The sequence below is a fragment of the Carassius gibelio genome, chromosome B22 (genome assembly GCF_023724105.1).
Source record: "Carassius gibelio isolate Cgi1373 ecotype wild population from Czech Republic chromosome B22, carGib1.2-hapl.c, whole genome shotgun sequence".
Taxonomy (NCBI): Eukaryota; Metazoa; Chordata; class Actinopteri; order Cypriniformes; family Cyprinidae; genus Carassius; species Carassius gibelio.
This window is the reverse complement of record NC_068417.1, coordinates 19,149,364-19,177,116: the sequence shown is the minus strand read 5'-3', so window position 1 is coordinate 19,177,116 and position 27,753 is coordinate 19,149,364. Positions and strand designations below refer to the sequence as shown.

The following is a 27,753-nucleotide window of genomic DNA, read 5'->3' as shown; positions in this document are numbered from 1 at the left end:
AGACATACGGCTTCAAAGACAGTTTTATAACAAAACTGAAATAACCAATTTTATTGTAATGACAAAGTTTATGCCACACAGTTGTCAGTCAATAAACTTTTTATGAAATCATTAAAACAAATTATTAATTTAATGTCTAGGTTTGTACAATCTGCACTCAATGTTTGAACAACATCAGCCTGAACTTTTATGTAAACCCAACAGTTTCTCTTATATAGGCATTGAAATTATATGTTATATTGGACTGCATCCATAATGTCATGTTAAGACAAGTTGTTCTTTCCAGTGAAGCCTCAAATTTTGAAATAATGATACAGAGATATTTAAAGAAATGAAAAATCCTTTGAAATATTTAACATATGCCCCACACACTTTCAGTGTTTAGGCCCTAAAATAAATAAATGCATTAAAATAAATAAGAATATATCAATATCCATCCAACATCCAACATCCATCCATATATCCAACATCTGTTCAACATCCATCCATTAAGCCATCATCTACCCTACATCCATCCAACATCCATCCATCCATCATCTACCCTACATCCATCCAACATCCATCCATCCATCATCTACCCTACATCCATCCAACATCCATCCAGCCATCATCTACCCTACATCCATCCAACATCCATCCAGCCATCATCTACCCTACATCCATCCTACATCCATCCAGCCATCATCTACCCTACATCCATCCAACATCCATCCAGCCATCATCTACCCTACATCCATCCAACATCCATCCATCCATCATCTACCCTACATCCATCCAACATCCATCCAGCCATCATCTACCTTACATCCATCCAACATCCATCCAGCCATCATCTACCCTACATCCATCCAACATCCATCCAGCCATCATCTACCCTACATCCATCCTACATCCATCCAACATCCATCCATCCAACATCTACCTTACATCCATCCAACATCCATCCAGCCATCATCTACCCTACATCTACCCTACATCCATCCATCCATCATCTACCCTACATTCATCCGACATTCATCCATCCAACATCCATCATCTATCCTACATCCACCCAGCTCTCGAACATCCATCCAACATCCATCCATCCATCCATATGTCCAACATCTGTTCAACATCCATCCATCAAGCCATCATCTACCCTACATCCATCCATCCAACATCTACCCTACATCCATCCAACATCCATCCATCCAACATCTACCCTACATCCATCCATCCATCATCTACCCTACATCCATCCAACATCCATCCATCAAACATCTACCCTACATCCATCCAACATCCATCCATCATCTACCCTACATCCATCCAACATCCATCCAGCCATCATCTACCCTACATTCATCCAACATCCATCCAACATTCATCCATCATCTATCCTACATCCACCCAGCTCTCGAACATCCATCCAACATCCATCCATCCATCCATATGTCCAACATCTATTCAAGATCCATCCATATATCCAACATCTGTTCAACATCCATCCATCCAGCCATCATCTACCCTACATCCATCCATCCAACATCTACCCTACATCCATCCAACATCCATCCATCAAACATCTACCCTACATCCATCCAACATCCATCCATCCATCATCTACCCTACATCCATCCAACATCCATCCATCCAACATCTACCCTACATCCATCCAACATCCATCCATCCAACATCTACCCTACATTCATCCAACATCCATCCATCATCTATCCTACATCCACCCAGCTCTCGAACTTCCATCCAACATCCATCCTACATCCATCAAATAAAAAATTAAATTAAATAAGAACTGTATATTGTATAACTGTATATTTGTAGGCCACTGGACAGCCATAAAACCTGAGCAAACCCCTACAACAACAACAACAAGGTTACAACAGAACACAACCAAATACAAAACATTTTAAGATCCTACCTCTAATGTTTTGGTTTTACCTCAGTTCCATTAGGTACACTAGACTTTTCTTCTCAGGGCTGTAATGCGATTTTTAACATAATATTTAACTGCTTTCCAGTCCCTGTTTCTGAGAGCTTGAGGTTCTGCAGTAATACAGCGCTGACACTCTTCTTTACCAGGAACTTGATTCATTACAATAAATCTCCTCAAATGTGTGTCCACTGCAGCACACTCGTCTGGGGTCCAGCTTCTTTTGACGGCCGTTTGTTTTCCTATGTAGGCAAAAAAAAAAAAAAAAAAAAAAACATTGTAGGTTTTCTTTTATGAATAAATTTTAATCTTACTTAACCCCGTAAGACCCACTGTTTCAGTATTACAACATTTGTGGTTACTCCCCAAAACCCCTTTTATCTTTTTTTTTATTGTTTGTTTGTTTATACAACCACATCAATATGATCTGTGGGTCCTACATTTTATTCCCACCATGTAATTGGATCCAGGATTTGTATACAAAGCCCACCCTTAAGTCAAGAAGTGGCACATCTTACAACTTTCTGATGAAGCAACATCCCTTTGATTTACTGGACTGGATTCATCTTCAAGTAAGTAAAATGCTTGGAATAATTTTTTCTGTTTATTACAGTGTCTATAACAAGGACATATACAGTAAATGTTGAAAGTATACCCTACATTTTGTTTGGAGTTTGTTTTATAAATGTTGCAATATTACAATGTTGGATGAGAGTGGCAGTCATAATTGCCCTGTATTTAAGAGGAACATCTTGAGGGGAACTTAAATGAAAATATTCACAACAAATTATACATGATTTAAGCATTATACCCTTTAGCTTTATATCGGATTACATATTCTATACTGTATTAGAGACTAAAGTTGAAAGATTTATTTCCATATCTAAACATTATAATTTGCTATCACATTCTGCAGGACTTTCTAACAAAAAAATTCTGTTTGTGCAAATCTGCCCTTTCTTAGTCTACTGATAAACAAAATGTTCTTATCAATTTATATTCAAAGTGCTTATTATCATTAGGCCTATAACCTTTATTTAACCAGGTCTTTTGCAAGAGACACCTGGCCACACCTGGCCAATCCTCCAAGTTGTGCGGGATGCTCCTGGTGCTTTGTTCTGGCACAGGTGTAAATGTTCATCACTGTTAGATTTTGTTGTAAACTGGATGCTGAATGCATTCCTGTAAGGATTACAATCACAGTCTACTATAGGTGAGCCATTAGGTATAGTGTGACCGGTGAGATGTGTGAATAGGCTGCTTCAGTCCAAAGTGTGAACACGTCATAATGAGGCATGTGTGCTATTTGTTTATAGAATGTACATTTGTCTCAAATTTTATTTTTTCATTTCAGAATGCCACCAGCAAGGAGAAATCCTCGGTACAATGTGCACAATGTTAATGGCCATCATCCAAAAAGGAGAAAGTGATGTGGACATCGATTTTGACGACACTGATGCAAGTGATGAAGAATCAGATATTGATGTCTCATGTGGACAAAGAAAACCAAGAACCTACCGATTGTCCAGCTAATGTGAATATTGAGCCCGGGCAATCAAAGAAATACATCAAGCCATATGACAGACGTCACTGATTTCTCTGGTCAAGCTCTCACAGATGATGTCACCTCCCTCCACACACCACTGCAATACTTCCAAAAGTTTGTGTCAGAAGATTTGGTTCAAGCTCTGGCAACAAATACGAATGAGTACAGCATTCAAAATGACGAAAGATCAGTAAACACTAATACAAAAGAAATACAGGCAGCATTGGGTATGTACCTGAGGATGGAACATTACATTTTGTAAACAATTTAACCATGCCAGAGACTGAAAAGAGGGGCAAACTCTGGAAACTCAGACCACGGCTTGATTCACTCAGAGAAAACTGCCTGCAGGTGGTACCAGAAGAGCACATTCCATGGACAAGATGATGATACCCTTCAACGGGAAGTTCAGCAGCATCAAGAAGTATATGCAAGGTAATCTACGCTCATGAGGCTTTAAAGTATGGGTGAAAGCTGGAATCTCAGGGTGTCAGGTGATGACAGGTGAATTGTCAGGTGATGTTGTAATGAAGCTTGCCTCCACATTTCCAAAGGGTCAACACAACAAGATCTAGGCAGACAATTACTTCACCTCCGTTCCACTGGTAGTGAAGCTCCTTGAGCAAGGAATCCATTATGTGGGAAAGGCCAGGCAAGTGCATCTACCCATCTAACTGTAACATTTACATGTGAAGAGCTTGAAGAAGAAGGGCAGAGGAAGCTTTGACCACAGAGTGGAGGGGAAACAACATCTGTGCTGTAAAAATGGTACAACAACAGGGCGGTGACACTTGTGTCATCCTTCGCTGGACCAGAACCTGTTCAGGAGATTCAACACTGGGACAAAGCCGCCAAAACCTACATTGACGTTAGAAAGGCTTCCATTGTGGGCATCTACAATAAATACATGGGAGGTGTGGATTTGTTGGACTCATTTACAGCAAAACACAAGTATGCACTGAAATCCTGGCGGTGGTACATGTACATCTTCTGGCACACAATCACCCTTGCTGCAGTGTTAATTTCGTTGACTAAATATTTTCGTCATTATTTTCGTCACGAATATATTTTTGCGGACGAAAACGAAACGAAAACTAAAAAAGAAGGCACTGATGGAGACTAAAACTATGACTAAATTGATTGACATTATCGTCAACGAATAAAGGACGAGACGAAAATAGACTGTGACGAAAATCAAATCAGCAGACGGGAGAGATGCGAGGAATGAACAAAAGAACCGGCAAAACGGAACAGGCGAGACTGCATGAGAGAAGAGAACCAATCAGAGCCTGACTTATTGAGACGTGAAGCGAAGGTTTTCAGTTTTTAAATGAGCTCCCGGGAAGACGGCATTCGAAGAGGTGATGTCTAAAAGAGCGACAAAATGTCCACAGCTCACTTCACGTTTGACGACGAACAAAACAAAACAAAGCGTAAAGCACGCGGAGCGCTCATTCGTGGCAAGAACACAACCAATTTGAAAATACATTTACAGACGAGCCACCCGGACATTTTCTCAAATGTAATTTCACAACGATGTTCTTTTGTTTATTGAGCTAAGCAAAATTGGAAGACTGCAGTGCGTAGATGTTGTAGCATTAAATATTACGAACTGAAAAGTACTGTAAAATAGCCCCTTCTTCAAGTTAGATGAGAGCACAATACTAATACGTAATATTATGATACATACATTTGATTAATACTAATGTTTAGTATATTTTATAATGTTCTACTTGTTGACAATATCACAAATATTTCTATATTAGTCATGTGAAACATGAATGTTCACATCCTATCATTATACATACTAATCTAGCAATATTGTAGTATTTAAAACATACAATATTGCTAGACAAATGAATACCTTATAAAATCTTGTTACTTTTTTTATCCACCCAACTTATTAAATATTTACTTTAAATGTATGCACTTATTGTTCAGCTCAGCTGTAAGCTTTAAGGTCCTGGACCTAACGTTATTTTTCTTTTATTGATGGTCAATTGGCAGCTAGTTATTGTTTACATTATCATGACAGTGTTTGTTGCTGCATAAAAGCTTTTGAATCGAAATAAAGACACGGTTGTGTTGAAATAAAGTTGAATTTGTGTTTTATATATTTTGGTTAAGTTTGTTTCCTATACCAGCTGTAAAAAATTGTCTAGTAAATCTGTTATTGATTTTAGTCTTATTTTAGTCGACTAAAATACCAAGCAATTTTAGTCGACTAAAATAAGACTAAAATCAAAACAAATCAGATGACTAAAACTTGACTAAAACTAAAAAGAATTATAGTCAAAAGACTAAGACTAAAACTAAATTAAAATTTCGTGTCAAAATTAACACTGCCTTGCTGTAGTCAACGCCTGGCTCCTCTACAAGCAGCACAGCCTATGCTCTCAGAATGCCAAAGAAGGAGATACTGAACATGAGAAAGTTCCAAGCACAGCTGGCTTCCTCTCTCATTACGGTAATGATCTATTTGTGCCATTTACCTTGCTTGTGATAAATCAGACTGGTATTTGAGATGTACAGAAATTGATACATTTGTTCTTTATATTCTAATCTGGTGGACACAACACTGAAAATGCCTCTGTTTTTCAGAGGACAGGAACCATTTCTGGGATTACCACTATAAGTAAAGGTGGACTTCACGCTGAGCACACAGATTTCAGTGGAGAGTGAGAGAACACTGCAGACATTGCACTGTTAACAATGTAAATAAATAAAGTTCTTATTTGATGGAATAAACAACTCTTCATAATCACATAACTGAGATTATAATTCATTTTATACACTGGTTTGGTAAAAAAAAAAAAAAAAAGCAAATTAATCCTTAATTATGCAGCTTGATGGGCACCTCTTCGGACCTGACGTGCTACCCAGCTACGCAAACGCAGCTAAGTGGATGTACTCTCTTGTGATTGGCCAGAGTGATCACGAGTCTACGGATGTTTGGGTCTCATTGCTGAAAGAGTGCATGAATCGGTGGAAAAACCCCAGCCCCCCTGTGCTGCCAGCTTCTCCAAGCCCCGTGCTCCCTCTTTTGCCAAAACCACCCTGAGAACGACCAACAACTGGCTGAAGGAAGAGCTGCAACAGGTTAACGAAAGGCAGAAAGCAACGAAGGAGTGCCTGCTCAGATGCATTCTGTTTAGTTTTGCTTTTTAACTTTATAGTTAACTGTTTTGATTGCATTCTTTTTTCTTTGCGTGTTGTATTTATTAAACTGAGTGGTTTGCAGTGGCTCATTGTACTTCTGACGGCATTACATTATAATTCTGTAAAAGAAACTGCAACAGGATGCTTTTACCCTAAACTCGAGTATACACACAGAACTCTCTCACTTAAAGCAATTTTATTCTTGCATTTCACAAAATAATAATAATAATAATAATAATAATAAAAACAATAATAATGATAATATTTTCTATTTATAAGGCACTTTTAAAAGGTCATTGAATAAAGTCAGCTGCATGTGGAGGTTTGAGTTTTTCAACTGTTCTCTGTACACGTCTGTTGTTGGAGGAAATGCAAGCATTTTTCCCTGAGTAACTCCATAAAGTGTTAAAGATTTTTTTTTTTTTTTTAAATACAACAGACTTCTTATTGATATAAAGGTGATGATGCCAGTCTTTCCCCAACCCTAAAACCTGCGACAATGCAGGCTCACAAGGTCTGTTCCTGCAACAGCTTCTTTCAAGCCACTGTCAGGCTTGTGGCACCAGACAATAAGGAGGGACAGACATATTTCAAGTGTTGAGTCAAGGAAGCAAAGTAAAAGCCCTTAAAAATAAATGAGCAGCTCTGGCCCAAAAGAGAGTGCAAGCCCCAAAGCTTACCTCTCTTTTTTGCAGACACACTTCTGTTTTGGACTTGTGATGTGGAGGAACATTCTTGCAGGGATGACATGCTGACCTCATCTTCTGACCCCTCTTCTCTTGGCATACTGACATCTGGACAAAGAAATAACTTTATTGTAGTATACACTAGGGCTGAAAGATATGGACAAAATTTCATATCTCGATTATCCTGCCAGATATCTCGATACAATACGATATGACTACGTGTTATTTTGCTAAGCACGACCTGCACAACACGTCACTCTGGTTTACATCGTCTTTTCTGAAACCAAAATACTTCCAAATTATGGACGATGATTTATGTTTTGGAACCAAGTCATATTCTGCACTGCCACCGGCCGCATTATCTCCCGCACTCATTTTCTTTCTTTCTAATTTATCCGCCGTCTCTGTACAGTGTGCATAGACGTTGGAACAGGGGAACTCTTATTTTTTGAAAATTACTCATTTTCACAGATTCTGCAAAGGGTGCCCAAACTTTTGAGCCCCACTGTGTGTGTGTGTATATATATATATATATATATATATATATAGAATCTGAATTAAAATGTGTTTGATTTAAGCCTACATTTCAAAATTGTTGTTTTTAAGCCTTTCGCACATATGATCACACAGGTGTAATCAGTCTAGGCTGGTTCCTGGAGCGTACGATCAAGTGCATCACATAATCAACTGAGACAGGCGCGCTCAGAGCTGTCATATATCACAACTTTTCAGTGTTTTCAACCACATACTGTTTATTTTCGGTTTCAAACATATAAATTCACATAAGTACTAAAAAAACAATACATTTAGAGTTTGTAAAATACACACTGATGTCTATGGAAGAGGTAATAATAATCCTTTACATTATAATTGGACACGTTTTATTCATATCAGATACACATTGTGTAAGTAACTTCAGTGTTTACATATTCTATTCCCAGTTCACCAGCCACTTACTTTTTTAGTATTTCGGGAGAAGTGGATGAATTCACGTGTTGTAAACATAGAGGTTGTAAATCAAACAGATCCGATTCTCTGAACTGCGTCTGCGGCACAAACTAACACGGCGGTGCCCATCGCGCATACAGCTCAACTAACGCGATCGTTATAAAGGTGTTTAAACAACAATATACTTCCACGTGCATGTATTTGACCATCGGAATATCAGATATTTCATGCCATAGCTAACACATTTGTGAATATTCTGAATAAAAAAAGAAAAAATGACAAAAGCATATCATCATTCATTCAGCGCTGTTTTTGCTGCAGTGTGTCATGTGACAAGCAATGTCGCGTCACCATGGAAACGCCGTCCCCCCTCTCACAATATAGTTCCCACGTCCCTAGTGTGTGCGCGCTGACTTTAGCGCTGCAGTCAAGGGCACACGTAAAACTTATGTTTGTTGTGACTGCCAGAGTTGTATGCACACAGTGAGTGTGGAGAGGGGAAATCTATATCGTCTATATCGTTGCTTTTTTCGATAGTAATATCTTGAAAGCTCATATCTAGATATAGGTACGATAACGATATATCGTTTAGCCCTAGTATACACTACATGAAATATGTAATAGCCGCCAGTACAGTGGTTGTTTTATTTTATAAAATAATTTAGTATATTCAATTCAATTTTCAATTCAGTTTATTTATATGGCGCCGATTCACAACAGATGCCATCTCAAGGCACTTAACAAGAAGTCAGTATATGGGATTTGTGTCTCTTAAAGAGAGACACAGTTTATTTCATCCCGTCTCCTATCGTCCTAAATTCTTTTCAAGTGACTAGTGATGTGAAAATATTAGTTGTCATGTTAGCCCAGGGATGGGCAACTCCAGTCCTCAAGGGCCACTATTCTGCAGGTCTGAGATGTTTCCCTGCTTCAACACACCTGATTCATATTAAATAGATCAAACAGCTTGTTGCCAAGCTCTGCACAATGAATCAGGTGTGCTGCAGCAGGGAAACATCTAAGACCTAAAGGATAGTGGCCCTCAAGCAGTATATTTCCTCATATAGTGTATGGACAACAGACTGTCCCACGCAGTCCACTATTGCTGAAGTAGCTGTGCGGCGAAAAGATTGTATGTTGGACAATATAAGATGAACTGATTTCATCAGACAGAAAGCAACTGTTTTTACTGACTTTACAAATAGCATTAACGTTTAGGTTAGTGTGCCCTCACCTACTGTTTATAGGTTGCTCCAATCTCACAGAGCAGACTTCACGCAGGGATTGCACGGCTACTCAAACATATTTCCTCCTCAACTGTGTACGAGTACACAGTTACAGCGAGTCGAGTATGATTACACAGATGAGGAGGAAACATGTCAAAAAGACAAGGCTGTACGAGTTTATTTGATGTCATCTAACCCAATGGCATATGCGTTTGAGCCAGTGATGAGGAGGAGGGTTGAGAGACCTGTTTTTGCAGAAGTTGAGGGAGCTGCAGCGGCTCCGGACGGAGTTGACAGTGAGGAGAGGGTCGGCAACCCTTTGCAGTGCAAGTGTGGTCACTGCTCAGCAATGCGGACAACCGTGGAGTCTGTTTGCTGCCATGAAGCAGACCAAGTCTGCAGACCTTATCGCGCACATTCCAGATGTTCTGTAGTGACAGGGACGTGTTGGAGTAGCTGTGCTATCCCTGTATGAAGTCCGTGCCGAGAGATTAGAGCAACCTATAAGCAACAGGTGGGTTCATGCTAACCTCAAAGTTAATGTTACTTGTAATTTCAGGCAGTACTGACGCAGTGTTCAGTTTTAAAACTGGGGTTGTGTTTGACTGATTGTGCAGCCTCTGCATCGGACAGGTCTCCTGACAGAGTTGCAGGAGAAAGAGGTGGGTGGGACAAAGGAGGGAGGTGGAGTTGTTGATTTTCAAATTTTTGCAATGTGCTGTGTGAAATGCATGAAAGGTAAGAATTGCGTTCAAGCTCACCGGTGGCAGACACTCCCTGGTTTTGACTTTGTGATGTGGAGGTACATTCTTGCGTGGATGACATGCTGACCTCATCATCTGACCCATCTTCTCCTAGCATACTGACATCTGGAGAGGGAAATAACTTAAGAATACAATACACAAAATATCTAAAACGGATCAATTAGAATCAATTTAGGAACATTGTATACACATACCTTCAATGTCCTCTGCTAAAGGTCCCTCCATGTCAATGGTCTCTAAAATGATAATTGATAAAAAAAAAAATGAGTTTGGAAAGCTGAAACTATGGGCAATCTGCAAGAGTATACAACAGTAGTATTATATCTCATCCCGTCACCATTACTGCCCTATGTTTTACATGGTAAATAGTTGTTTTCTGAATGTGGAAGACTAAATGTCATATATTGTGCCTTCAAGAATATAAAGTTAATTACCATTTACATCGACTTGTATTTCATCGAGGCTCTTTCCTTTGTAATCTCCTAGGCGTCCTTGTTCCATTGCCAGAAGGACTTTACTTACTTTGGCTAATTGTAGGGTGCTTTCTGGGAGCCTGTAGTGTTTCCTGTGAACAGCGATATTATGACCAAGGAAGTCTGCCAACTGGTCGAGCTCGGTGGTTTTAAGGTTCAGAACAGTAGACAGGGTAGCAATATGTTTCCTCAGTTGAATTGATGTTAGCGCTTGAGGATTTTTTATGTCTGCACATTCACTGACAAATTGCCTCAAGCAGTCACAAGCCCTGAGGTAATGGTCAGATTGTGGCAATGCAAACAGATATTCATTGTCCTTCAGCACCCCACATTCTTCTCTGCTCTCAGTAAGAGCATCAAGTGATTCTCTCATTGATGGGGTTAGAAGAACAGGAACCTTCCTTCCTCTTTTTCCAACAATTGCTATTCGCACAAAATGCCTGCAGAGCTTCTGCTCAAGCGCTGTGAGGGCCAAATTTACATCTCCCTGTTCCTCTGATGTGTCCTTCGATAAGTATGCAGACAGGCGCATTCGGGACACTTCACCTGCTCTCCGCCGATTAAAAAGCATAACTTGAGTCAGCGTTACTTTTGCAAGTTCCTTCCAATTTGTGGATGAACGATGTTCTTTTAAATCTTTGAGATGTTGCTGCAGTTTTTCTTCTAGATAGCAATGTAGCCTTTGGATATCTTGTGTAAGAGGTAAAAGTTGCGGTGCATTCCATTTGGCCCGGTTAAGCTGGGTTAATGCCTGGCCTGCAATATCAAACCTCCAACTCTCTAAATACAACTGTGCAAACTCCTCAGCATCTTTAATGGTTTCTTTATCTTTCTTTTTCAGTCCTTCGGACTTGATAAACATAGCCAACGAATGCAGGCTGTGCCCTACCTTGCGTGCAAGAGAGGGACATTGGTATATGCCAGTTTCCTCACTGAATCCAGATAGGTTCTTTGCAGCTCTGACAACCTGGGAGTACTGTTCAGGTTTGATGAGTTCTTGAATGGTCTTCACATGTGTGATTTTTTTAGCTTCCAATAAAAGCCTGCCAAGTTCTCTCAGTTTTTGGCGTATATACTGGTGTTGACTGACTATCTTCTCATTCTTTTTGAACAACCTGAAACCATAATTGAGGATGCAGTTGTCTCCTTTAATTGCAACTGCAATCTTGTCCTGAATCATTACACTCAAGAACTTCCAATACGCATCTGTATATTCCGATGGAGAAGGTTCAGCGAAAGCACACAATGCCTGAACTCTATTTTTACCTGGTTTAGTACTTTCGGGTTTGAAGCTGCAGACCTTGAAATGCCGCCACATCGCTCTTCTTGAGAACAGCCCATAGCAGTGAATGCAATGTGCAAATTTATGTCCCTCTGATTTTTTTCCTGGTTGTTTACATGGGATTAGTTTTCCTTTTTGTGTTTCCAAAACATGACTGTTGTGCTCGAAATTTCCCTTATTTCGTATGTAGTCCAATTGTAGTTTTCTTTCCTTTGAGTTTTTTGGAAAACTGAATGCTTTCGCAACATCCAATTCATCTTGGTGTTTACGCCACAAGTGTCTTGACATTTTCTGGACAAACTTCCTGCAATAAAAGCAGAAATGTTTCTTGTTATAGCTTCTGGATCCATCATCTTTCTTTAAAGTTGGACTGACAATGATATACTGCTCTTCTTCCAGGGGCACTGAAACGTTGTTTTCAGAATATGTTGTGATTTCCTTTTCATTCCCATCAACTCTGCTATTTGGAAATCTTTGTGTGGGATCATGACATCTTTCCAAAAGTCTTCTCTGGCTAAAGTCAAATTGGCTATGACTAGAGGATCTACTTCCACTTTCCCTGGGCTTAGACTTGCTCTGTCTGGAGGACTCGTTTCCACTCTCTCTGGAGGATCTACTTCCACTTTCCCTGGGCTTAGACTTGCTCTGTCTGGAGGACTCGCTTCTACTCTCTCTGGAAGATCTACTTCTCTCTCTGGGCTTAGACTTGCTCTGTCTGGAGGACTCGCTTCCACTCTCTCTGGAAGATCTACTTCTCTCTCTGGGCTTAAACTTGCTCTGACTGGATGATGCACCTTTGTTCTTTTTTTCCTTTCCCAGGGTTAATTCCATACTGCTATCACTTTCTGTGCTTTCATCTATGGGATTTGGAATATACTCCTCTTCGCTACCTAAGTTTGAGTCATCCGATTCCATGAGATTCATCTGAATCTTTAAAAACAAACACACATCTGTTAATAACTATTTTTGCAACATTAAATATAAACCTGAATATACTGATTGAACAGGCTCAGGATACTAAATGAAGAAAAATCTGTATGGACCATTTTCAGTACAAGTAAATTTACAAATTATAAGAATCCCCATCAGACTCACTAGCAAGAGCAACAGACATTTTCACAATCATGAAAACACAAAAGAAACACAAAAGAAACACCCCCATCCCCCCCCCCCCCCCAAAAAAAAGACTTACGGGACGGCAAGACCTTCTTCTCAGCTTCTGTGAATCCCTTTCAGGCTTAAAAAAGGTAGTCTCCTCTGGGCTGTCACTATCATAGAGACTGTGGGTAAAATCTTGTACTCTATCCATCTGCAAAAATGGAGACATGGAGATATTTTGCTGTATGATTGCTGTATTTTTACTTGATAGGGAGACCATTCAGAGGTTGTCAGGTGAGCTAGACACCTATGAAAATTATTGACCAATATTACCCCTCCATCCACCTGCTGAGGCCCATGTCCAAACTGCCTTCCAGGTGGGGTAAACGTTGACAACATTATTAAAAAAAAGAGTAACATTTCAGTTTTCATGCATTTGATTCTTAAATTTAATGACTTCACAGCAAATTATTCATCATAATGATTTAGTGCCATTCCCGGCGGCAGTGGCTCAGTGGTTCATGTAGGTTGTCTACAAGCCGGAAGGTTGGTGGTTCAATCCCCGGCTCCACCTGACCAAGTGTGGAGGTGTCCTTGAGCAAGACACCTAACCCCAGCTGCTCCCGACGAGCTGAATGGAGCCTTGAATGGCTGACACTGCAGTCGGTGTGTGAATGAGTGTGTATGGGTGAATGTGAGGCAACTTGTAAAGCGCTTTGGATGGCCATGTGGTCTGTTGAAAGCGCTATATAAATGCAGTCCATTTACCATTTACCATAGACATGGAACTACTCAAGAGAGAGGGAGAGATTAGTCAGTAATTTACCGAAGTGTCTTCCTCACCTTACAAATGTCTCCCTATCAATTAAAAATCAGCAATCAGTCAGAAAAGAAGAGTTGAGCTACTCTAATAAATGATTACTGATTGATTGTTGGTGATCTCTATTTAATTGATAATTAATGCACCAGGCGAGGAGGAGGACTCGACCGGATTTTGGCAACAGAGACCGGCTGCGGCGTCTGGGAGTGATAGCGTCGGCCTACCAGGGTTTGTCCCGGTATGCTGGCTGACCAGTAGCCTACACCACTGGGCACGTTGTATCTTTTTTTTTTTTTAAGCACACACCTGAGCGCTGATCACTGGACATCACTCCTGCAGGTGTTTATGTCAATCCAATATTCAATTTCAAATGAGTCCATTTAGATTCAGATTTTAAAAGCAATCGTTCAAAACAAACGATTCAGGTTCAAAGTGAATGATTCCCATTCAAATATAAAATTATTCAAATTTGCTTACTAGTGGCACAAAATTTATCACATAAACAAGTTAATTATATTGTTAAAATGTGTTTTGGGGCTTACCATAATGCTTTTTGTGCGTCTCAGTGGTGGAACAAGTTCATCATCCGATTGATTGTTGGAATGGTTGCTTGGAGAAGCCTCATCACAAGTTTCTTTCACAACAGTTTCATCTGAATCGTACAAATGATTTGAAACATCTGGGCCAATATCATTCTGCCCTAAAATGACATCCAGGTGTGGGGTGGGAGGTTCGTTTTCCATACCATCCTCATCAGTTTCATCACTATATGGATAATCAACCAGTGAAAATCCTTGGACAGTAAATACCTAAAAATAAACAAATTCATTAAGTATTGAATTAGAAAGGTTGGCCAAAAAAACCTGGCATGGTCTGACTAAAAATCTAAATCCAGAAATATAAACATCAGCCCTTTTAGACAGTCTACAATTATAAATGTTAAAATCAAGAGTACAGCGATACTTTAGTATTACAATACAATCATATAGTTGCCTAAGGAAGACCATTTGGATTGAAACGTTTGTTTTTTAGTCAATAAAAAGGTAACTGTGAGCTTTAACCCAGTATGCAGATTTTCTTCTTTTTTCTCCCCAGATGTTACCATAATGCATTAAAAGGTGCCCCACAAGAATGGGACTGGAAAGATGCCAGTGTGTGTTACATTACCTGGCCATTATAACCCAATAAGGTTACCTGACTACTTTAAAGCCCCATGAGCATTGATCCATGGTCCAATTGACCATTACAGGGGATTTCAGTGCATCAAACCAAAATATTTAAAATCAAAATTCAAATAAAAAAAGATTCTTTAAAACATCTAACAGCTCAGATACAGTATACAATTACGAATGTTAAAATCACAGTTGAGATCATGTCAGGTGTTGCCATAGTGCATTAAAAACAATTACAGTAAGAACTGGACGGAAGGGCCCCACATGGGACAGACTACAGACATACGAGTGTGTAAAGGAGAGACTAGAGAAACAAATGTATTTGGAAGATGGAAGGACCCCATAAGAACATGACTGGAAACATGCCGGTGTGTGTGTGACATTATCTGGCTTTTAACAGCCAATATAAAGCCACTTTAGTAGTAGAACACCACCACATACATGTCAGCATAGATGAATGTGTTTGAGTGTACTTTTACCTGTGTGCAGGTCTGATCTGGGTTTGGTCCATCATTTAGCATCTGAGGAACAGGGCTGGTCTCATTCTCTAATGCTGCGGCTGGAGTCTGAAGGCCTTTCACCTGAAATAGACAGACAAGAAGACACTTAGAACTGTATGAAGTAGGGCTGCACGGTATTGGGAAAAAATGACATTGCGATATTTTATTTTTCTGCGATATATATTGCGATATGAAATCGAATACATTTTTTTCTTACAAACAAAAATGGGGTGAGCACACATTCTCATTTTAAATTATTTAAACATCAACACTATCGTCTCAAGTGATTAATATGCGCGAGGGAGAGAGAGCAAGACAGTGTTTGTGTTGTTTGAAGACTGTGAGCGTGCGGCCGGGGCTCTCTCTCTATGACTCTCCCTCTCTCGCACTCTCTGTTTCTGTCACTCTGTCTCTCTCTCGCGCTCTCTCTGTCGCGCGCGCACACTCTATCGCGCAAGCTCTCTCTCTCTCACTCGCTCTCTCTTTCGCGCTCTCTCTCTTGCGCTCTCTCTCTCGCTCGCGCGCATGCACACTCTCGACTGAGAGCATGGACTAAAAAGCAGCTCACGTCTATTCCAGGAGTTTGCAGTGGATCAAATCAAAATATTGCTTTAAAACATCTAACAGCTCAGATACAGTATACAATTACGAATGTTAAAATCACAGTTGAGATCATGTCAGGTGTTGCCATAGTGCATTAAAAACAATTACAGTAAGAACTGGACGGAAGGGCCCCACATGGGACAGACTACAGACATATGAGTGTGTAAAGGAGAGACTAGAGAAACAAATGTATTTGGAAGATGGAAAGACCCCATAAGAACATGACTGGAAACATGCCGGTGTGTGTGTGACATTATCTGGCTTTTAACAGCCAATATAAAGCCACTTTAGTAGTAGAACACCACCACATACATGTCAGCATAGATGAATGTGTTTGAGTGTACTTTTACCTGTGTGCAGGTCTGATCTGGGTTTGGTCCATCATTTAGCATCTGAGGAACAGGGCTGGTCTCATTCTCTAATGCTGCGGCTGGAGTCTGAAGGCCTTTCACCTGAAATAGACAGACAAGAAGACACTAAGGGTGTACTCACACTAGGCACGGTTGCCATGAACCGGGCCCGAGTACGATTGTCCCCCCTCCCCACTCCCCCTCTGGCCTGCACTCACATATAGGGTTTCAGCATTCGTGCCGGAGCACGCTTACGTCATTATGGTGCGACGGTTTCGGGATAAACAGGAAGAGCGGCGCTCTCTGAACACAATGGAGTGCATCGCTCGGTTTTCTTTGTGGATAATTTTGTGTTTGGTCCACAGCCTGTTGTTAAACAGATGTGTCACCTTAGTGGCGCGAACATTTTCACGTAATCGTGCTGCTCGTATGAGGATGTTTGCAAGATACCAGCTGAAGTGCAGCAAGGACTTTGCAGTTTTTAGTTTTTTATGCGTTTTGCACCTCTGCCGTAGACCAAAGCGATCCTTTCCCTGCCATGTTGGTTTTGGAGCGTCGCAAAACCGTGATGCAAAGCGTCCTTTTCCGTGCCCCGGCACGGTTAGCGCTCACACTGCATGCGAACCGCGCCCGAGTCCAACTGAACCGTGCCCTGGCCCACCTCTTCCAAGCGGGCCAGGGCCGGCCAATCGAGCCGCGCCCGGGCACGATTCGGAGCACTCACACTAGTCAAACGAACCGCGCTTTGGTGGTCAAACGCACTCGGGCACGGTTCAAACTGGCAGTGTGAGTACACCCTTAGAACTGTATGAAGTAGGGCTGCACGGTATTGGGAAAAAATGACATTGCGATATTTTATTTTTTTGCGATATATATTGCGATATGAAATCGAATAATTTTTTTTCTTACAAACAAAAATGGGGTGAGCACACTTACATTCTCATTTTAAATGATTTAAACATCAACACTATCGTCTCAAGTGATTAATATGCGCGAGGGAGAGAGAGCAAGACAGTGTTTGTGTTGTTTGAAGACTGTGAGCGTGCGGCCGGGGCTCTCTCTCTCTCTCGCGCTTTCTCTGTCGCGCGCGCACGCACACTGTCACGCAAGCTCTCTCTTTCGCGCTCTCTCTCTCTCTCTCTCTCTCGCTTGCTCTCTCGCGCGCACACGCTCTCTCTCTCTCGCGCGCACACAAGCTCTCTCTTGCGCTCTCTCTCTCTCTCTCTCTCTCGCTCGCGCGCGCGCGCGCACAAGCTCTCTCTCGCTCTCTCTCTCGCTCTCTCTCTCTCTCTCTCTCTCGCTCGCTCGCGCGCATGCACACTCTCGACTGAGAGCATGGACTAAAAAGCAGCTCACGTCTATTCCAGGAGTTTGCAGTGGATCAAATCAAAATATTGCTTTAAAACATCTAACAGCTCAGATACAGTATACAATTACGAATGTTAAAATCACAGTTGAGATCATGTCAGGTGTTGCCATAGTGCATTAAAAACAATTACAGTAAGAACTGGACGGAAGGGCCCCACATGGGACAGACTACAGACATATGAGTGTGTAAAGGAGAGACTAGAGAAACAAATGTATTTGGAAGATGGAAGGACCCCATAAGAACATGACTGGAAACATGCCGGTGTGTGTGTGACATTATCTGGCTTTTAACAGCCAATATAAAGCCACTTTAGTAGTAGAACACCACCACATACATGTCAGCATAGATGAATGTGTTTGAGTGTACTTTTACCTGTGTGCAGGTCTGATCTGGGTTTGGTCCATCATTTAGCATCTGAGGAACAGGGCTGGTCTCATTCTCTAATGCTGCGGCTGGAGTCTGAAGGCCTTTCACCTGAAATAGACAGACAAGAAGACACTTAGAACTGTATGAAGTAGGGCTGCACGGTATTGGGAAAAAATGACATTGCGATATTTTATTTTTCTGCGATATATATTGCGATATGAAATCGAATACATTTTTTTCTTACAAACAAAAATGGGGTGAGCACACATTCTCATTTTAAATTATTTAAACATCAACACTATCGTCTCAAGTGATTAATATGCGCGAGGGAGAGAGAGCAAGACAGTGTTTGTGTTGTTTGAAGACTGTGAGCGTGCGGCCGGGGCTCTCTCTCTATGACTCTCCCTCTCTCGCACTCTCTGTTTCTGTCACTCTGTCTCTCTCTTGCGCTCTCTCTCTCGCGCGCGCATGCACACTCTCGACTGAGAGCATGGACTAAAAAGCAGCTCACGTCTATTCCAGGAGTTTGCAGTGGATCAAATCAAAATATTGCTTTAAAACATCTAACAGCTCAGATACAGTATACAATTACGAATGTTAAAATCACAGTTGAGGCCATGTCAGGTGTTGCCATAGTGCATTAAAAACAATTACAGTAAGAACTGGACGGAAGGGCCCCACATGGGACAGACTACAGACATATGAGTGTGTAAAGGAGAGACTAGAGAAACAAATGTATTTGGAAGATGGAAGGACCCCATAAGAACATGACTGGAAACATGCCGGTGTGTGTGTGACATTATCTGGCTTTTAACAGCCAATATAAAGCCACTTTAGTAGTAGAACACCACCACATACATGTCAGCATAGATGAATGTGTTTGAGTGTACTTTTACCTGTGTGCAGGTCTGATCTGGGTTTGGTCCATCATTTAGCATCTGAGGAACAGGGCTAGTCTCATTCTCTAATGCTGCGGCTGGAGTCTGAAGGCCTTTCACCTGAAATAGACAAGAAGACACTTAGAACTGTATGAAGTAGGGCTGCACGGTATTGGGAAAAAATGACATTGCGATATTTTATTTTTTTGCGATATATATTGCGATATGAAATCGAATAATTTTTTTTCTTACAAACAAAAATGGGGTGAGCACACTTACATTCTCATTTTAAATGATTTAAACATCAACACTATCGTCTCAAGAGATTAATATGCGCGAGGGAGAGAGAGCAAGACAGTGTTTGTGTTGTTTGAAGACTGTGAGCGTGCGGCCGGGGCTCTCTCTCTCTCTCGCGCTTTCTCTGTCGCGCGCGCACGCACACTGTCACGCAAGCTCTCTCTTTCGCGCTCTCTCTCTCTCTCTCTCGCTTGCTCTCTCGCGCGCACACGCTCTCTCTCTCTCGCGCGCACACAAGCTCTCTCTTGCGCTCTCTCTCTCTCTCTCTCTCTCGCTCGCGCGCGCGCGCACAAGCTCTCTCTCGCTCTCTCTCTCGCTCTCTCTCTCTCTCTCTCTCTCTCTCTCGCTCGCTCGCTCGCGCGCATGCACACTCTCGACTGAGAGCATGGACTAAAAAGCAGCTCACGTCTATTCCAGGAGTTTGCAGTGGATCAAATCAAAATATTGCTTTAAAACATCTAACAGCTCAGATACAGTATACAATTACGAATGTTAAAATCACAGTTGAGATCATGTCAGGTGTTGCCATAGTGCATTAAAAACAATTACAGTAAGAACTGGACGGAAGGGCCCCACATGGGACAGACTACAGACATATGAGTGTGTAAAGGAGAGACTAGAGAAACAAATGTATTTGGAAGATGGAAGGACCCCATAAGAACATGACTGGAAACATGCCGGTGTGTGTGTGACATTATCTGGCTTTTAACAGCCAATATAAAGCCACTTTAGTAGTAGAACACCACCACATACATGTCAGCATAGATGAATGTGTTTGAGTGTACTTTTACCTGTGTGCAGGTCTGATCTGGGTTTGGTCCATCATTTAGCATCTGAGGAACAGGGCTGGTCTCATTCTCTAATGCTGCGGCTGGAGTCTGAAGGCCTTTCACCTGAAATAGACAGACAAGAAGACACTTAGAACTGTATGAAGTAGGGCTGCACGGTATTGGGAAAAAATGACATTGCGATATTTTATTTTTCTGCGATATATATTGCGATATGAAATCGAATACATTTTTTTCTTACAAACAAAAATGGGGTGAGCACACATTCTCATTTTAAATTATTTAAACATCAACACTATCGTCTCAAGTGATTAATATGCGCGAGGGAGAGAGAGCAAGACAGTGTTTGTGTTGTTTGAAGACTGTGAGCGTGCGGCCGGGGCTCTCTCTCTATGACTCTCCCTCTCTCGCACTCTCTGTTTCTGTCACTCTGTCTCTCTCTCGCGCTCTCTCTGTCGCGCGCGCACACTCTATCGCGCAAGCTCTCTCTCTCTCACTCGCTCTCTCTCTCTCTCTCTCGCTCGCGCGCATGCACACTCTCGACTGAGAGCATGGACTAAAAAGCAGCTCACGTCTATTCCAGGAGTTTGCAGTGGATCAAATCAAAATATTGCTTTAAAACATCTAACAGCTCAGATACAGTATACAATTACGAATGTTAAAATCACAGTTGAGGCCATGTCAGGTGTTGCCATAGTGCATTAAAAACAATTACAGTAAGAACTGGACGGAAGGGCCCCACATGGGACAGACTACAGACATATGAGTGTGTAAAGGAGAGACTAGAGAAACAAATGTATTTGGAAGATGGAAGGACCCCATAAGAACATGACTGGAAACATGCCGGTGTGTGTGTGACATTATCTGGCTTTTAACAGCCAATATAAAGCCACTTTAGTAGTAGAACACCACCACATACATGTCAGCATAGATGAATGTGTTTGAGTGTACTTTTACCTGTGTGCAGGTCTGATCTGGGTTTGGTCCATCATTTAGCATCTGAGGAACAGGGCTAGTCTCATTCTCTAATGCTGCGGCTGGAGCTTGGTTTTTTTTCAACTGGATTGCAGATAAAGAAGAACTCATTTTAACACACATCACAGATCAAAGATTAAACGCATTTCCATAGACAGTAAAGAGTAATATTGGAAACATGGTTAATATTGGAGAAATACAAAATTTGCTCTTGCAACAAAATTTTTTAAAAAAGAAATCTCTATACTTAATCTAACCAATTCACCTTACTGCGCCAAGGCCATTTTGAATCGCCATAGTTGTAATCAATTTCATCTCCTATTTCTATTTTCTTCAGAGAAAAAAGGCACAAATGTGGTTTGTCGTCAACTATGATTTTTTTCATAACGCAATTTGGATTTTTGTGGTTGTCATTGACCAATCTTCCGAGAGATCCATCTTCTTCAGATGCATCCAGGCTGAAAAGTATCAGAAAAATGGTAAAAGTTTTACATCTTTTTAAAAGTTTTATTGAAAGAGTTATTTTCAAAAGAATTTAAGAGTTTTTGTGCTTAATTCATTCATCAAGTATTAAACCCTTGTTTCAGGGTTAACTTGTAATTTCTCTAAATCAATACAAAACATCCATCTTTCAATGTTTACCATAAGTGATGATTCTGCCACTGAAAGTCAAAGAGAAATGTGCTTTCAATCTCTGAGTATTTTCTTGACTTGCATTCCACCTGTGTGAGGAGTTTACCCCTGTACTCCAACACGAAGTCCCCGGGTTCAATGGGGTGTGTGGCAAACACTCCTCTTCCTACAATAATATATAATAATTAAACATTTCATTCTGGGACTCAAAAAGAGATACTACAGTATTTTCAAAGTGAGGTTGAGGTTATTGCGTGTAGTAAGTGTATTACCCGCAGACAATGCTCAGCACTCTCCCAGTTGTGATACTCTACAGGTAAAGTGCTTTTTTGAACAGACTTTATGTGGCCAAAGAATGTTTTTGATGCATACCCATCCACATCAATGCATCACTGAGGTCCTGTCTATGCTCCGTTCGGTTCCCTTAAAGGAGTCATGACCTGTAATATTCACTTTTCCACGAGAATCAATGTATGTTATGATTGCCTAACGATTATACACTGGCCGGGAAGCCGATATTTAAAAGTGAAGCATTTGTTTACCCCTGGGTTCGTAAACCAGCCCACGTGCACGCGCACTCAAATACGAGATTTTAATACCATATATGGACACCGCAGACCTATGGTGCAGGAAGCCCGCCCTGCCCCTCTCTCCCTCATATTCAGTCTCGAAAGATGCAGAAATGTAGTGCAAATGTGAGTTGCTCTGTTGTTGACTGTCAGAATCAGCATGTAACTTAAATGTGTATTCTCTCCCAAGAACGGACCAAGCTGTCAGGGACCAGTGGATTAAATTCATTTTTAATGACGCGGTTCCTACAACCCTTCCCACTGGCTTAAAGTTAGGTGTCTGTGCTAATCATTTTATGCTGGAATCGTTCACAAATTTGAATGTATAAAAAACTACAACGTGAAACAAGGCAAGAACACCACATGATAGCAAACGTTGATCTCAAATACCACTGTAAACTGATAAAAAAAAAGTAGACTAAAGCCCTATTCGGACGGGACTAGTTTTCTAAACTACGTTTGAGTTTCGATTCTTACCACCTGACGTCTTTGATTTTCATGTACCAATTCGGACGGGACTATCTCTGTGTTTATTACAGAGGTGGGAGGGTCTGATTTGTGCATCTGTGCGTCACAGAGATCACGCGCTCTGTATGCGTGCATTGCATTCATTCAGAATGATTGCCTTAGTATTATTACACAATAAATACTAAATGGCTAGTATAACAAAACCATGTTAATGTGTGGTTCCTTTAGTTTAACTTGGTTCCCTTTTTTTATTTTTATTAAATGTAATTAAAACATTGTGTAACTGAGTACATAAATGAGCGCGAGTAATCTTACCTGATGCTGATATTACAATAGCTGGTATTAACAGTTTACTTGATCTTGCTCTTGATTTATTATTTTTTATTATTATTTATTTGCCGCTAAGCAAATATATAAAACATCCGCGCGGTAAGAGCATCTACGGTAATTCACGTTGGCCAAAACACACAAGGAAACGCGTTGTGAAATAAAATATCACCGGCAATCACAGACATTCTTATTCGGACGGGATTAGTTTTCTCAGAGGATCACTGAGTTTGCTGAAAAACGGTAGGTAATGTGCTCTGGAATTATCACAGAGGTTGTGTGAGAAAAACACAGACGTGGCAGATTCGGACGGGATTAAAATCACCAAGTAAATCTCCGTTAATGTAATCTACATTAAATAAAAGGTATAATGTATGTCTCAGTCAAACTGATTGTCTTTACCATTCAGAGAAATCTTGATGTAGACGTCCTTCCATCGACTTCCTTTACATCTTTAAGGGTCAGAGGAGCTCTGTGTATATTTTTTTCCACTTTTCTTTTTTAGAAGGGCCTGAAAGACTATAATAGAGCGTGGGTATCCAAGGTAATACTAGGTTATGACTGTTTTAAACTGAGAGTGCCGTGTACCATTTAGTGCAGGTAACACCAGTGAAGCGTAAGAACATCATGCAACTTACTCAAAACCGAAATTCATAACCTCTAACCGACGTAATTTTCCCATGTCGGTTATTTCGGGTTTTTTTAATCCTGTTAACACTTCCCCCTTAAAAGCATACTAGCATGTGTGTAGACACATGACTCTGCCCCGTCCAGTCAGTGGCATAAAAGCAAAGCGATGTGAGCCTTCCGACTTCACTAAACTTTGTCAGTTGTATTTGTTTTATGGTTTGGACATTCAAGTGATTAGATGATCGGATGTGTATTATATCGATCTACCATGTTACCATGTTACCATGCTTTTGAAATGCACAAGTTGTGTCAAGGAATCTTCTGCAACTTACCTTTGTAATGGTCAATGAATCTCGGCATAAACCCATCCTTGTCAGTGCAAGACAGAATGTATGTCTTTGCATCATCTATAGGCTTTTTCCTCATCCTCCTTGTGGACATAATGGCCCTGTGAAAATAATTGTAATTTGTATTTAGTCAAGGCAAATCTCACAAAAAGGTTTTTGAAAAATAGCAAGTCACAAAAAAAAATCTATTATGTAAAATAAATAAGTAAACAGACATTCATACAAACACATAGACGCCGCAACAGCTGTGTAATGAGCTTTGCTATTGTTTAACATCAAACACGGGCTAATGAAATATGCAAATTCTGAAATGTGCACACTGAAAGCTGACTGAGCCTGTTGAAGCGGAGAAGTTAACTTGTTAGATGATAACCATGTTGTGCTGCACAGACACTCAGTAATCAATTTAAACTAGGGCTGTCAAACTTAACTTCTGGTACAGCAGCATGGCGGCGCTGCCACATGACCATTGACTGACATATGCAGCATCACATCCTTCCTCATACATAGGTGCTTGGATTGTTATGGGGGGTCCAGGGTAGGCCGGTACCACCCAGACAAAAAGCTTGGTGAAAACTTCCCTTAGAAGTATCTTGCTACATTTGTTGATCAGTTGATCAGTCACAGTGATGCTCTGAAATTTAAGAATGTGTTTTTATTTGTAAAAAATGTGTTATATATATATATATATATATATATATATATATATAATGATGTTGAGATAAGATGCTAAAATGGCAAGCATCACTTCACATTGTCTCGGACATGGAAAACTGAGAGCAGGAAAGATTTTTCACTAAATACTTTGCATTTTGCGAGTTTTATTGAACAATTATGTGACCAAAACATCCACAACTGAATTGCTACAGCTATATTTCTGTAATTGCAAAGTAAATTTGGAAAAACTCGAAGGTGGTCTTTTCTATTATTTTCCCTCAACTGTCCTGCTCGAACAAACCAGCTGCGGGTAGTATGAGTAACTTAACTCCAAAACGGCACCGTAGCTTCAGTCCTGCCTTAGCTTCTGGCTAACCTCCATCTGCCCTGTCTTGCTCACAATTCACAACCGATTCCACCTTTAACGATACGACTTCACTGCACCCCGTCTCTGTCCCGCTGTCATGTCCGTGATGACGTTATTAAGGTTATGCCAACTGCTAATAGTAATATTATGTCGCTAACGTTAGCTACATGGCAGCTAAACGAGGTACGTTATATAACGCCATCACGATATAACGCCAAAATATGAACTCACCATAAAAACCTCACAATTCACAACCAACTCCACTTTTAACGACAGGACTTCACTGCACCCCGTCTCTGCCCCGCTGTCATGTCCGTGGTGACATGCTATTAGGTTAAGCTAACTGCTAATAGTAATATTATGTCGCTAACGTTAGCTACAATGCAGCCAAAAGAGGTAGGAAAAATCACGATATACTGTAACGACAAAATAAACTCACCATGAAAACCATGCCTAGCTTACCTGTTGCATCAGAGGTCGGTATTTGTAAAAATATTCAGATTTTCAACCACTCCGTCTTCTTCTGTCTTCAATCTTCAATCCTTGAAGTCTTCTTCTTCTTCTACTTCTTCTTGTGCAATTTCCGCAGTTTTCCTTACTTTCGCGCCTAATTATACAGTGCAGTAATTTCATTGGCCAAAGGTTTCAGATTCCCGCGGTGTGTATTTGAATTCGCGGGAAGTGTATATCCTGACTTCCGGTTAAAAAAGGCTCGACCATACACACCTTCACACACTTACCCACTTTTTGCTACCTTACGGGCCACTTTTTAGAGATGAAAAAAAAAGCAATGGTAGCATCAGGGGAAGCTGCTGAGCTTATTTTAATTGAAATCGGATTGGGGCCCACCATTTTGGGCCCCACTCCGATTTTGGAACTCCTTAGGTGGATGTGCTCCCACCGATGGGAACCCACACCGACATAAATGTTAGTACACACATACACACCTTCTGAGAATCGCTGGAGAGAGGTAAGACACACACACACACACACACACACGGATCTTCGGAGAATCGCTGGAGAGAGGTAAGACACACACACACACACACACACAGATCTTCGGAGAATCGCTGGAGAGAGGTAAGACACACACACAGACTGATCTTCGGAGAATCGCTGGAGAGAGGTAAGACACACACACACACACACACACACACACACACGGATCTTCGTAGAATCGCTGGAGAGAGTTAAGACACACACACACACACACACGGATCTTCGGAGAATCGCTGGAGAGAGGTAAGACACACACACACACACACACACACACACACGGATCTTCGGAGAATCGCTGGAGAGAGGTAAGACACACACACACACACACACAGATCTTCGGAGAATCGCTGGAGAGAGGTAAGACACACACACGGATCTTCAGAGAATCGCTGGAGAGAGGTAAGACACAAACACACACAAACACAGATCTTCGGAGAATCGCTGGAGAGAGGTAAGACACACACACACACACACACACACTGATCTTCGGAGAATCGCTGGAGAGAGGTAAGACACACACACATACACACACAGATCTTCGGAGAATCGCTGGAGAGAGGTAAGACACACACACACACTGATCTTCGGAGAATCGCTGGAGAGAGGTAAGACACACACACACACTCACAGACACACACACACGGATCTTCGGAGAATCACTGGAGAGACGCAAGACACACACATACACACACATGGATCTTCGGAGAATCACTGGAGAGAGGTAAGACACACACAGACACACACACACACACTGATCTTAGGGGGAATCGCTAGAGAGAGGTAAGACACACACACACACACAAACACACACGCAGATCTTCGGAGAATCGCTGGAGAGTGGTAAGACACACACACACACACACACACACACAGATCTTCGGAGAATCGCTGGAGAGAGGTAAGACACACACACACACTGATCTTCGGAGAATCGCTGGAGAGAGGTAAGACACACACACACACATACACACCTTCGGAGAATCGCTGGAGAGAGGTAAGACACACACACACACACACACACACACACACCTTCGGAGAATCGCTGGAGGTAAGACACAAACACACACACACACACAAACACAGATCTTCGGAGAATTGCTGGAGAGAGGTAAGACACACAAGCACACTCACACATACACACACACACACACACAGATCTTCGGAGAATCGCTGGAGAGAGGTAAGACACACACACACACACACACACAGATCTTCGGAGAATCGCTGGACAGAGGTAAGACACACACACACACACACACACACACGGATCTTCGGAGAATCGCTGGAGAGAGGTAAGACACACACACACACACACCTTCGGAGAATCGCTGGAGAGAGGTAAGACACACACACACACACACGGATCTTCGGAGAATCGCTGGAGAGAGGTAAGACACATACACACACACGGATCTTCGGAGAATCGCTGGAGAGAGGTAAGACACACACACACACACCTTCGGAGAATCGCTGGAGAGAGGTAAGACACACACACACACACACACACACACGGATCTTCGGAGAAT

General features: G+C 41.3%; 1 protein-coding gene and 1 long non-coding RNA gene across 4 annotated transcripts; one reads left to right on the top strand and one right to left on the bottom strand.

The window, feature by feature from the left end:
- Positions 1-36: 36 nt before the first annotated feature.
- LOC127986812 (uncharacterized) lies at positions 37-26,221 on the bottom strand. 3 transcript variants are annotated; one of them, XM_052589064.1, is made up of 19 exons: positions 25,691-26,221; positions 24,190-24,305; positions 21,873-22,029; positions 21,496-21,688; positions 21,213-21,314; positions 20,259-20,360; positions 19,189-19,290; positions 18,299-18,400; positions 16,558-16,659; positions 15,584-15,685; positions 14,475-14,741; positions 13,207-13,323; positions 10,694-12,944; positions 10,454-10,495; positions 10,257-10,364; positions 7,316-7,429; positions 1,570-2,172; positions 838-922; positions 37-800 (listed from the first exon to the last, which is right to left on the bottom strand). In XM_052589064.1, exons 2-17 carry the CDS (start codon positions 24,296-24,298, stop codon positions 1,958-1,960), a joined length of 4,185 nt encoding a protein of 1,394 aa, XP_052445024.1. In that variant the 5' UTR covers positions 24,299-24,305; positions 25,691-26,221; the 3' UTR covers positions 37-800; positions 838-922; positions 1,570-1,957. The 3 variants fall into 3 exon arrangements, with proteins under 3 accessions (XP_052445024.1, XP_052445023.1, XP_052445025.1); XM_052589063.1 differs by having other exon boundaries at positions 37-922; positions 1,607-2,172; XM_052589065.1 differs by lacking the exons at positions 37-800; positions 838-922; positions 1,570-2,172; ... (1 more) ...; positions 10,257-10,364; positions 10,454-10,495 and having other exon boundaries at positions 12,137-12,318; positions 25,691-26,219.
- LOC127986848 (uncharacterized) lies at positions 5,717-7,309 on the top strand. The gene is made up of 3 exons (XR_008160979.1): positions 5,717-5,943; positions 6,078-6,190; positions 6,322-7,309. It is a non-coding gene; the product is annotated as an uncharacterized LOC127986848 (long non-coding RNA).
- Positions 26,222-27,753: the final 1,532 nt, after the last annotated feature.